The sequence below is a fragment of the Lethenteron reissneri genome, chromosome 10 (assembly GCF_015708825.2).
Source record: "Lethenteron reissneri isolate LAM-NWPU_2019-01 chromosome 10, ASM1570882v1, whole genome shotgun sequence".
In the NCBI taxonomy this organism is placed as follows: Eukaryota; Metazoa; Chordata; class Hyperoartia; order Petromyzontiformes; family Petromyzontidae; genus Lethenteron; species Lethenteron reissneri.
In genome coordinates, this window is record NC_083788.1 from 4,299,112 (window position 1) to 4,312,063 (window position 12,952).

The 12,952-nt window shown below is 53.8% G+C and overlaps 1 protein-coding gene across 1 annotated transcript in view; it reads right to left on the reverse strand.

The window, feature by feature from the left end:
* Positions 1-797: 797 nt before the first annotated feature.
* The window catches only part of ADA (adenosine deaminase), a 64,450-nt gene continuing 52,295 nt past the window's right edge, over positions 798-12,952 (reverse strand). The window contains 4 exon segments of the mRNA XM_061549328.1: positions 798-3,167; positions 5,379-5,508; positions 8,196-8,278; positions 9,920-10,021. Coding sequence (XP_061405312.1) covers positions 3,063-3,167; positions 5,379-5,508; positions 8,196-8,278; positions 9,920-10,021 — 420 coding nt within the window. The 3' untranslated portion in view covers positions 798-3,062.

Consider the following 12,952-nt stretch of genomic DNA (forward strand, 5'->3'; position numbering starts at 1 on the left):
TGTGGGTCTCTGTGTGAGTCTGTGGGTCCTAGTGTGAGCCAATGGGTCTCTGTGTGAGCCAATATAGGTCTATGTGTGAGTTTGTGGGTCTCCGTGTGAGTCTGTGGGTCTGTGTGAGTCTGTCGGTCTCTGTGTGGGTCTCAGTGTGAGTTTGTTGGGTCTCTGTGTGAGTTTGTTGGGTCTCTGTGTGAGTCTGTGGGTCTCTGTGTGAGTCTGTGGGTCTCTGTGTGAGTCTGTGGGTATGTGAGACTGTGGGTCTCTGTGTGAGTCTGTGGGTCCTAGTGTGAGCCAATGGGTCTCTGTGTGAGCCAATATAGGTCTATGTGTGAGTTTGTGGGTCTCCGTGTGAGTCTGTGGGTCTGTGTGAGTCTGTGAATCTCTGTGAGTGTGGGTCTCAGTGTGAGTTTATTGGGTCTCAGTGTGAGTTTGTTGGGTCTCTGTGTGAGTTTGTTGGGTCTCTGTGTGAGTCTGTGGGTCTCGGTTTGAATTTGTAGGTCTCTGTGTGAGTATGTGGGTCTCTCTGAGTTTGTTGGGTCTCTGAGTTTGGGGGTCTCAGTGTGAGTCTGGATATCTTTGCGTGAGCCGATGGGTCTCGTTTCGCTGTTGGGAGTCTGTCGGTCTCTGTGCGAGTCTCGAAGCGATTCTGTGGGGCTCTGGGAGAATCTGTGGCTCAAAAATGTGCAAGGCTAATGGGCCTCTGTGTGGGTCTGCGAATCTCGTTAAGTCGATGAAAAGATAAAATGTTGCTGACAAAAACCACCACCACCACAACAGCAACAACAACTACAGACAGATATTTTCTTTTTTAAGAAAATCACTTTTAAATTTATTAAAGACTGAGATCACCCTGTTAAATGGCTACAACAATAATCAGAAATGGAGCATCGGATCAACTCCAGGATGTGCGAACCAGCGTAGTAGTATAAGCATGTAGTAGTATAAGCATGTAGTAGTATAAGCATGTACATTGCGTCGTGTTCACAGTGGCAACATTCCGCTTATGGGCCAGCGTTTAATTACACATTGAATACCGTCAAACGTCCACCTTGGTTGTACAGCTGTGGGTCAGAGCACAGGAATAGAGTGGTGGGGGTGGATGGTTGGGGTGGAGCGGTGGAGGTGGAGCAGTGGGGATGGAGCGCTGGAGGTAGAGCTGTGGCGAGTTCACTTTCCTACGAACTCAGCCACTTGACGAGTTCGATTCCGGGCCACGGCCAATATCAGTGGCTCGGAGTGATAGCTCATTCAGTCCTGAACAACATCACCACTCACCCCGCTCACCATCCCCGCTCACCACCCACCCCCCATCACCAATTTACTGCACCAACCTGCACTGACCAGAATGGCGAAGTATGGTTAATGACCTCCATAACCGGCACAGCATGGGGAGGGCATTCATCCAGCAGTGGATTGAGTGTACATTACATTTTTGTAAAAAATCAACATTTGCAATTTAATTGTTACAATTTATTAAAAACATTGTTATTTTTTTGTTGCATATCAAGTGCTATTAATTAAGCGCTATTACACACGCAGGATCGCCAAAATTGTCCCAAAGTTGGCCCAACGTTGGGCCAACATCCTAACAACACCAACACGCCAACGTTGACCCAACGTTCTCAACAACAACACGCCAACGTTGATCCAACGTTGGGCGTGCTTCCCGGTACGGTACCCAATAAACGTGAAATGTCGGGCCAAAGGTTCCAAACCACATGCCGCCGGTGGCCCAGCGTTGGCACGCTTGAGAGCAAGGGGCGGCGCGCTGTCGTGGGTACTCCACGAATGGTGAACCGGTTACTGACAGCTGCTCCCTCCTGCAGTCATTCCGTTCAATTACGGGGAGTACCGTACACACGGCAGTAATGTCGCGGTGATATAAACGGGGCGGTCACGCGGGGTGGGGGGGGGGATTCAATTGAATTTAAAACGCCGCTCGCTGTGCGTTGCGCGAAGTCTGACGTTTTGCACCACGTGCCTCCTCCCCACCCCGTTCCTGAAGAAGATCGTAGGGCATGTGAAGCGAAACGTCGGACATCGGGCACGCTGGGCGCAGCCTGGAATCGCATCGGAGAGCCACAACCGCGGAAAATCTACGCAGTAGTGTGATTTAAAAAATATATAGAATATATATCGATGTTATTGGCCGAGCCTTTTCACGTAGGCGTACTGTTCGTAAACTCGTACACACAGCGGCTAGTGCGTACGCCTATCTGCATATGTGTGTGTGTGTATATGTGCACATGTGCGTATGAAGGTTTACGGGTTTCAATAACATTGTGGCCCCATGATCCACAGGAGGGTAGAGTAGAGATGCAGGCTGCAGAGTAGAGACACAGGCTGCAGAGTAGAGACACATGCTGCAGAGTAGAGACACATGCTGCAGAGTAGAGACACATGCTGGAGAGTAGAGACACGAGCTGTGGAGTGGAGACACAGGCTGCAGAGTGGAGACACAGGCTGCAGAGTAGAGACACAGGCTGCAGAGTAGAGACACAGGCTGCAGAGTAGAGACACAGGCTGCGGAGTGGAGACACGGGCTGCGGAGTGGAGACACGGGCTGCGGAGAGACACGGGCTGCGGAGTGGAGACACGAGCTGCGGAGTGGAGACACAGGCTGGAGAGAGACACGGGCTGCGGAGTAGAGATACGGGCTGGAGAGAGACACGGGCTGCGGAGTGGAGACACGGGCTGCGGAGTGGAGACACGAGCTGCGGAGTGGAGACACGGGCTGGAGAGAGACACGGGCTGGAGAGAGACGCATGCTGCGGAGTGGAGACGCGGGCTGCGGAGTGGAGACACGAGCTGCGGAGTGGAGACACGGGCTGGAGAGAGACACGGGCTGCGGAGTGGAGACACGAGCTGCGGAGTGGAGACACGGGCTGCGGAGTGGAGACACGGGCTGCGGAGTGGAGACACGGGCTGCGGAGTGGAGACACGAGCTGCGGAGTGGAGACACGGGCTGCGGAGTGGAGACACGGGCTGCGGAGTGGAGACACGGGCTGCGGAGTAGAGACACGGGCTGGAGAGAGACGCGGGCTGCGGAGTGGAGATGCAGCCTCTCACAGGCTGGTGTCCTGCTCCATGCCGTACTCCTTGTAGAGTCTCTGCAGGAGCTGCTTCTTGTCGGGCTCCGCCAGGAACCCCGCACGTGCCGCGTTCAGGTTCTACACGGGGACGGGAGAAGCACAAACACAGAGAGCCACAGACTCACGCAGAGAGCCACAGGCTCACACAGAGAGCCACAGACTCATGCAGAGACCCACAGACGCACGGAGAGAGCCACAGGCTCACACAGAGAGCCACAGACTCACGCAGAGACCCACAGACGCACGGAGAGACCTACACTCACGCAGAGAGCCACAGACTCACGCAGAGACCCATAGACTCACGCAGAGAGTGACAGACTCACGCAGAGAGCCACAGAGACCCACAGACTCACGTAGAGACCCACAGACTCACGGAGAGAGCCACAGACTCACGTAGAGACCCACAGACTCACGCAGAGAGCCACAGACTCACGCAAAGAGCCACAGAGACCCACAGACTCACGTAGAGACCCACAGACTCACGCAGAGAGCCACAGACTCACGTAGAGACCCACAGACTCACGCAGAGAGCCACAGACTCACGCAGAGAGCCACAGACTCACGCAGAGACCCACAGACTCACGCAGAGAGCCACAGACTCACGCAGAGAGCCACAGACTCACGCAGAGAGCCACAGACTCACGCAGAGAGCCACAGACTCACGCAGAGAGCCACAGACTCACACAGAGAGCCACAGACTCACGCAGAGAGCCACAGACTCACGGAGAGACCCACATACTCACGCAGAGAGCCACAGACTCACGCAGAGATCCACAGACTCACGCAGAGACCCACAGACTCACGCAGAGAGCCACAAACTCACGCAGAGATCCACAGACTCACGCAGAGACCCACAGACTCACGCAGAGAGCCACAGACTCACGCAGAGACCCACAGACTCACGCAGAGACCCACAGACTCACGCAGAGACCCACAGACTCACGCAGAGACCCACAGACTCACGCAGAGACCCATATACTCAGAGACCTATAGCCACACAGAGACTCATAGACTCATGCAGAGGACCCACAGACTCACATCGAAACCCATAGACTCACAGAAACCCATCGATCTGCCTTAGCAGTCTCCCACCACTTGGCCTGAGTCGCCTTCTCTTCTCCCTGGTCGCCAGACTCATGGGGACCACTCCCAATACTGGTCTCTGCAATCGGCCCTCCTCCTCCTCCTCCACCCTGCCCAGTGACGGCTGCATCACTCACCTGCCGTGTCTCCAACCTGCCACGTCGCTTACCCCATCCACCTCCTCCTCCTCCACCCTGCCCAGTCACGGCCACATCACTCACCTGCCGTGTCTCCAACACTCAAGTCGCTTACCCCATCATCCTCCTCCTCCTCCTGCACCCTGCCCAGTGACGGCCACATCACTCACCTGCCGTGTCTCCAACACCCAAATCGCTTACCCCATTCTCCTCCTCCTCCACCCTGGCCAGTCACGGTCACATCACTCACCTGCCGTGTCTCCAACACCCAAGTCGCTAATCCCATCCTCCTCCTCCTCCACCCTGCCCAGTCAGGGCCACATCACTCGACCACCTGCTCTCCCGTCTTCTCTACGGGACGTCTGGCTGCATTCCTCGTTTCTTGGCGCACAACTCCTGGCATCCCTCTCGAAGACACCTGGGCCTCAAATTTGCTGTGCTATACTCTTAGTTCTTTCGGTAAAGTCACGTAGGTAAAAAATGAAATTAAAATGAATAAAAATAAAATAATAAAATCAATGACGTTTCTGGAGGCAACACAAGTCTCCGTCATCAGGTGGGACCGTCACAGCCAGATTTGCTGCAAATCTGTCATCAGGTGGGACCGTCACAGCCAGATTTGCCAGATTTGCTGCAAATCTGGCTGTGACGGTCCCACCTGATGACGGAGACTTGTGTTGCCTCCAGAAACGTCATTGATTTTATTATTTTATTTTTATTCATTTTAATTTCATTTTTTACCTACGTGACTTTACCGAAAGAACTAAGAGTATGAATCCTTGCAGTCACGAAAGCTTCAAATCTAGAATGTGCTGTGCTAGTGACGAATTGGTCACGTCCTGTTTACGTGACAACCCTTGCTAGTTGGCCGTGCCGGGTAGGTGGCGGGTTTTAACGACACGTTTATACATTGACGCGATCTCACCCAAATCAAAACCTCTGTTACCAACTTCCTCTGGAGCTGCTCAGAGACAGCTGCTGCCGCTGTTTACCGCCGCTGCCGCCGCTGTTACCGCTATTACCGCTGTCACTGTTGTTGTCGCTGCTGCCGCTGTTACCGTTCACTTACCAGCTCCATGAAGTCCGAGTCCGTGAACCCTCCGTACTTCCGCAGGATTTTGTAGTCGGTGGCGAGCGTGGAGTCGAAGATCAAGGGGTCGTCGGTGTTGATGGAGAAGTTGGCCTTGTCCTTGTGGAACCTGCGTGCGTGCGCGTTCGTCGCAGGACCATGCTCAATCCACTGCTGGACGAAGGCCTCCGCCTCCTGTGCTCCCCCCCCCTCTCCCCCCCCCCCCCCCCCGGCGTCTCTCGTTCACGTCGCGGTCTGGCCGTCAGAATCAAACGCTCTGAAGAAGGGCCATTTCCCCGGAACGCCGCCTGTTATGTCTAATCTAATTTAATGTTTACGTAGAGCGCCTCTAGATTTGAAGCTTTCGTGACTGCAAGTATTCATATTCTTAGGTTTTTTCGGTAAATTCACGGAGGTAAAAAACAAAAATTAAAATTAATAAAAGTAAAATAAAAATAAAATAAAATATCACGACGTTTCGGAGGCAACACAAGCCTCCGTCTTCAGGTGGAACCGTCACAGCACGCTTGCTGCAGCAAGCGTGCTGTGACGGTTCCAGGCTTGTGTTGCGTCGTGATTTTTTATTTTATTTTAATTTTACTTTTATTAATTTTAATTTTAGTTTTTTACCTACGTGACTTTACCGAAAAAACCTAAGAATAGTAGAGCGCCTCCTTCGCTCAAGGCGCTTTTCATACAAAGCGGTGACAGAATGGAATGGTTGAGATGGAAGGGGCAGTGCAAGGGTTGATGAATGGGCAGCACCGTGGCATGGAGATGTTAACCACCTCGCCTGGTGTGCAGGAGGTCGTGGGTTCGATCCCTGACCCCTGACGCCTGCTGCTGTATATTTGGAGTGTTCGGTGTCTCTCTCTCTCATCATCAGCATGGTGGCTAGGAGATGTTAACCACCTCGCCTGGTGTGCAGGAGGTCGTGGGTTCGATCCCTGACCCCTGACGCCTGCTGCTGTATATTTGGAGTGTTCGGTGTCTCTCTCTCTCATCATCAGCATGGTGGCTAGGAGATGTTAACCACCTCGCCTGGTGTGCAGGAGGTCGTGGGTTCGATCCCTGACCCCTGACGCCTGCTGCTGTATATTTGGAGTGTTCGGTGTCTCTCTCTCTCATCATCAGCATGGTGGCTAGGAGATGTTAACCACCTCGCCTGGTGTGCAGGAGGTCGTGGGTTAGATCCCTGACCCTTGACGCCTGCTGCTGTATATTTGGAGTTTGCGTGTCTCTCTCTCATCATCAACACGGTGGCTTGGAGATGTTAACCACCTCGCCTGGTATGCAGGAGGTCGTGGGTTCGATCCCTGACCCCTGACGCCTGCTGCTGCTGTATATTTGGAGTTTGCGGTGTCTCTCTCTCTCTCTCCGTGGTCGCGTGGATTTTTCTCCGGGTCCTCCGGTTTTTCCACCGGGACATTTGGAATCAGCGTCACGTCACGCCTTTAGAGTAATTTGACCGCTGCAAACGTTCACGCGATGATGACGAGCCACCTCGTTGGGCTATCATTCGTGTGCGGCCAAGGTCGCATTCTCAAAAACGTTGCTGGACAGCTCAGTGGGCCTTACCTGGTCCAATAAAAAAACTAACCCGTAAAAACAAAGTTTTTCACTATAAATCCTTTATATGCGTGGCATCGGTTTTATTTTATTATTCATTTCTCTTTTTCTTGAGTAAGGGTTTCATTTTTATCACATTGGTATTTTAAATTAAATATGACATTTTTTTTTCCTAAAAAGTGTAAACTTTTGGAAAAAAAATTTCACAAAAATAAATTGTCACGCACAACGAGTCTGTGTGCAAAATGTCAGCTCGATTGGATCACGGGAAGTGGGTTAAAAAACGACCGAAATATTTGCACGGTCGTAAGCGCGCAAGCAAGCGAGCGAACTTAATATAAAGGATTTAAAAATAGGTTGCGTATAAACAAACAACACTTTTGAGTTTGAACGAGTGACAGTGATAGAGTGGCTCGTAGGGGTGACGAAAGGGTAGGGGATGGACGGGACGGAGTGGAGGGGCGATGGAGAGGAGGCGAGGCTGAGAGAGAGGAACAGAATGATGTCCGGCTCCTCCAGATATTCCCCCTCCACATTTAGAATCAACATCCAAGCCCCTTCAGAGTCATTTGGCCTCAGCAGTGATGATGATTGATGATTCGTGTGTGACGGGCCAAGGTCGCATTTTCTTAGGTTTTTTCGGTAAAGTCACGTAGGTAAAAAAATTAAAATTAATAAAAGTAAAATAAAATTATTTATTTTACCTACGTGACTTTACCGAAAAAAACCTAAGAATATAAATCCTTGCAGTCACGAAAGCTTCAAATCTAGAATCAAGGTCGCATTCTCCGAAGAAAATGGCTATGCACCACAAGTGGGCCTTACCTGGTACGATCAAAATAAAAAGTCTAAAATAATGATGACGGTGGCCGTGGTGGTGGTGGTGATGGTGGTGGTGATGGTGGTGGTGGTGATGGTGGTGGTGATGGTGGTCGTGGTGATGGTGGTGGTGATGGTGGTGGTGGGGATGGTGGTCGTGGTGGTGGTGGTGGTGATGGTGGTCGTGGTGGTGGTGGTGATGGTGGTGGTGATGGAGGTCGTCGTGGTGGTGGTGGTGATGGTGGTGGTGATAGTGGTGGTGATGGTGGTGGTCGTGGTGGTGGTGATGGTGGTCGTGGTGGTGGTGGTGATGGTGATGGAGGTCGTCGTGGTGGTGGTGGTGATGGGGGTGGTGATAGTGGTGGTGATGGTGGTGGTCGTGGTGGTGGTGATGGTGGTGGTGGTCACGACGACGACATGAGGACCCACCTCACGATGGGGTGTTTCGAGAAGTCCGCCTCCTTCTCGCCGGAGAGGCAGGCTCCCGTCAGGTAGCTGGACCAGGGGCAGATCTGCAAAGCGGGGGGGGGGGGGGTGTACAGCACCGCAGTTTGTTCGCTCTCCACGCTTCTGCCACAAGGGGTCTCCAACTCTCCGGCCACTCGGGGGAGAATATAGATCGGTGGGGGGGGGTAACGTCCGGCCCGCGGGCCGTATGAGGTCCGCTAAAATCACTTGGTGTGGCTTTGCCAAGGCAACCGCAGGCGGGACTCGAAATTCAATAAATCTCGGAGCAAACCTGGAAAAGCAGTTGCAAGTAGCAGCAGCAACATCATCAACACCAGCTCGCATCATCACACGCCTCGCCAAAGAGAAGCAGTTCCAGCCGAAGCATTAGGGGCGAGTTAATTAAACGTTTGACCAAATATAAACGGGCTAATTTTTAAGTTGACTATTTTGTATGGCCCGCGAATGATGTTATATAAATATACAAATGGCCCTTGGCAGAACAAAGGTTCCCCACCCGTGGTCTAGAGGGTCCCAGGTGCAGCTGCTGCCGCTGCTGCTGCAGAGAGGGCGGTGAGTGCAGCGTGAAAGCGGCCATCTTTGTTGGGTGAGTGAGTGGGTGAGTGAGCGGGTGGGTGGGTGAGTGGGAGGGTGGGTGAGTGAGTGAGTGGGTGAGAGGGTGGGTGAGTGGGTGGATGGGTGAGTGAGTGGGTGGGTGAGTGAGTGGGTGGGTGGATGGGTGAGTGAGTGGGTGAGTGAGTGGGTGGGTGAGTGAGTGGGTGGGTGGGTGAGTGGGTGGGTGGGTGGGTGAGTGAGAGGGTGGGTGGGTGAGCGGGTGAGAGGGTGGGTGAGTGAGTGAGAGGGTGGGTGAGTGGGTGGGTGAGTGGGTGGGTGGGTGAGTGAGTGGGTGGGTGGGTGAGTGGGTGGGTGGGTGAGAGGGTGGGTGGGTGAGAGGGTGGGTGGGTGAGTGGGTGGGTGAGAGGGTGGGTTGTTCGACCTCCATGCTCCCGCATCTACACCCCTCACCCTTCACCAATCCCGCACTGATAGCCGGCGTGGTGAAGTATGGTCAAATACCCCCCCTGCCCCCCCCCGCGCGTGACCTGCACGGCACGTGGGGGGAGGCCCTCACTCACCCAGTGGCCAGCGCGCGCTGAGGCTACGAACCCGGCATCCCGGGTTCGATTCCCGCTCGCGGCCAACACCGGTAACGATTACCTGAATAGGTACCTGGGCCTCCCTTAGGTCGACTCGGCCTCAAATGAGTACCTGGTGCGATTTATAAAAGCATTTGTCACGAAGGAGACAAAGGCGGCCGGGCGTGGTGCTGGCCACCCCCACCCCCTCGTGTGCTGTGCCATCCTTCATAGGTGCTCGCTAACAGCTCTTGCCCTAACAGTCCTGTTAAGGCTATACGGGGGATCTTCGCCTTTGCGTGCGTTTGTGTGAAGCGGTCGCTACGAACCCGGCAGCCCGGGTTCGATTCCCAACACCAGCGGCGATTATCCGAACCGGACCGTGGGCCTCCCCTAGGTCGACTCGGCCTCAAACGAGTACCTGGTGCGGTGTGTAGTAACCATCGCCACCGAGGGAGACAAAGGCGGCCGGGCGCGGCTCTGGCCGCACCGCGCCATCGCGGGCGCTCGCCCCGTCGCCTTGAAAACGACTACGCGGGGGACCTTTGGCTTTGTCTTTGCTCGCACTACCTCGAAGTGCATGTTGGCCTTGAGCAGGCGCGCGTAGAGCTCCGGGTCCTCCAGGGTGTGGTAGCCGTGGCCGATCCTCTCCGCCCGCAACACGTCCACCGCCTGCCACCAAAGACAAAGATACACCCCCCACACCGTGTAGCCTTCACAGACCGTCGGGGCAAGTGCTGTCAGCGAGTGCCTATGAAGGCCGGCACGGTGGCACACGAGATGGGTAGCCAGCGGTACGCCCGGCCGCCTTTGTCTCCCCGGTGGCGATGTTTTATGCATCGCACCGAGCGCTCATGTGAGGCTGAGTCGACCCCGCACCGGTTTAGATCATCGTCAACGGTGTTGGCCGTGAGCGGGAATCGAACTCGAGTCGCCGGGTTTGTCGCGCGGCGTAGCGCTGACCGCTGCGTTGGACGCGCTGGACGCACGCCCGGTAATGATGCATGATGTCATCAGCGAATCAGTGTCCCCGTTAATCATGGGGCAATCACAGGGCTGGACGCTCATTGTCATCATCACCACCCGCGTCATTACCCACTACGCACACGCACTCTCATACCTCTCTCATCTCACTCCCCTCCAAGCACACTCTCCTACCTCTCATCTCACTCCACTCCCCTCCACGCACTCTCCTGCCTCTCCCCTCTCATCTCACTGTACTCCCCTCCACGCACTCTCCTGCCTCTCCCCTCTCATCTCACTCCACTCCCCTCCACGCACTATCCTACCTCTCCCCTCTCATCTCACTCCACTCCCCTCCACGCACTCTCCTGCCTCTCCCCTCTCAACTCACTCTACTCCCCTCCACACACTCTCCTACCTCTCCCCTCTCATCTCACTCCACTCCCCTCCACGCACTCTCCTACCTCTCCCCTCTCATCTCACTTTACTCCCCTCCACGCACTCTCCTACCTCTCCCCTCTCATCTCACTCCACTCCCCTCCACGCACTCTCCTACCTCTCCCCTCTCATCTCACTTTACTCCCCTCCACGCACTCTCCTGCCTCTCCCCTCTCATCTCACTCCACTCCCCTCCACGCACTCTCCTACCTCTCCCCTCTCATCTCACTCCACTCCCCTCCACGCACTCTCCTACCTCTCCCCTCTCATCTCACTCCACTCCCCTCCACGCACTCTCCTGCCTCTCCCCTCTCAACTCACTCTACTCCCCTCCACACACTCTCCTACCTCTCCCCTCTCATCTCACTCTACTCCCCTCCACGCACTCTCCTGCCTCTCCCCTCTCAACTCACTCTACTCCCCTCCACGCACTCTCCTACCTCTCCCCTCTCATCTCACTCCACTCCCCTCCACGCACTCTCCTGCCTCTCCCCTCTCATCTCACTCTACTCCCCTCCACGCACTCTCCTGCCTCTCCCCTCTCATCTCACTCCACTCCCCTCCACGCACTCTCCTGCCTCTCCCCTCTCATCTCACTCCACTCCCCTCCACGCACTCTCCTACCTCTCCCCTCTCAACTCACTCTACTCCCCTCCACGCACTCTCCTACCTCTCCCCTCTCATCTCACTCCACTCCCCTCCACGCACTCTCCTGCCTCTCCCCTCTCATCTCACTCTACTCCCCTCCACGCACTCTCCTGCCTCTCCCCTCTCATCTCACTCCACTCCCCTCCACGCACTCTCCTACCTCTCCCCTCTCATCTCACTCTACTCCCCTCCACGCACTCTCCTGCCTCTCCCCTCTCATAAAGCCACAGACTCACACGATATCCACATGCTCACACAAAGACCCATAGACTCGCACCCATAGGCTCATCACAGAGACCCATAGACTCACACAGTGACCCATAGACTCACACAGAGACACCCATAGGCTCATCACACAGAGACCAATAGGCTTGCCACACACAGACCATTAGACTCATCACATAGAAGCCCATAGACTCACAGAAATCCACAGTTTCCCAACAGAGACCTATTCATGACTGCCTCTCGCTCAAATAAACACACCCGCGGTGTCCGCGCCGCGTCGAGTTGCTGTCTATGGTCTATGAACATCTGGCAGGCCGCCAGCTTTGGTTCAAGCGAGGCCCCGACGCTGCTGCTGCAGCTCATGTTGTTGTTGATGCTGAAGATTATGGGACACTGCATGTTAAAACCGGTCCAGAGTGTGCGTCCCCAGCGTTGAACCGATGCTGCTGAACTACTTGGTTCATTCGGTAAAGTTACGTAGAAGGAAAATAATAAAAATGAAACATAATAAAATACAATTCTCACGACGTTTCGGCCACAAAGCAAGCAGCCGTCCTCAGGTGAAGAACAGGTCTGTCGGGAAGACAGCGTCCGAATGAACACCACCAAGCTTGGCAGCGTATATATAAGCTGGGTTGGAGGGGGAGAGCGCCTTGACAAAGGAATTTGCATATCAACAGAGGAATTTAGCATATTTATGGCAAATGCAGACATGGGATTAGTCACTACTTGTGGAATATGTAGGTGGTGGGGAGGTCTCAAAGTCATATTATTGCTCGTGCATTATGTAGGATTAGCAGTCATAAAGAGAGGAATTCGTTGTGGCCGAAACGTCGTGAGAATTGTATTTTATAATGTTTTATTTTTATTATTTTATTATTTCCCTTCCACGTGACTTTACCGAAAGAACCAAGAAGATGGATCCCTGCAGTCACGAAAGCTTTGAACCGATGCTGCTGAGCTACAGGCACTGCCACAAGAAAGGCTGTGGGGATGATGGGAAGCGTAGAGGAAAACATGTATTTATTTACACTATGAGACCTCTTTTACCAGTGGCAAAATATAGTAGTAGGTTTTTACCCTTTAAACTGGTACAAAACTGACGCCTTTATACAAGGCATCATGTTTGCAATAACCGCAACACAAGCAGTCAAAATGCAAACAAAAAGAAACAACTCTGATAATGGTAATGATATGCACTGTCCTTGAAGTTGATTGGTCCACACCCGAGACAGCTTTTCTTAGAGCCTAGTCTCCATTGGTGTTGGACCAGATGAAGCCAAAAGGCGTACAACTCAAAAACAGTGCACTATCAGAGTATTGAGAGCT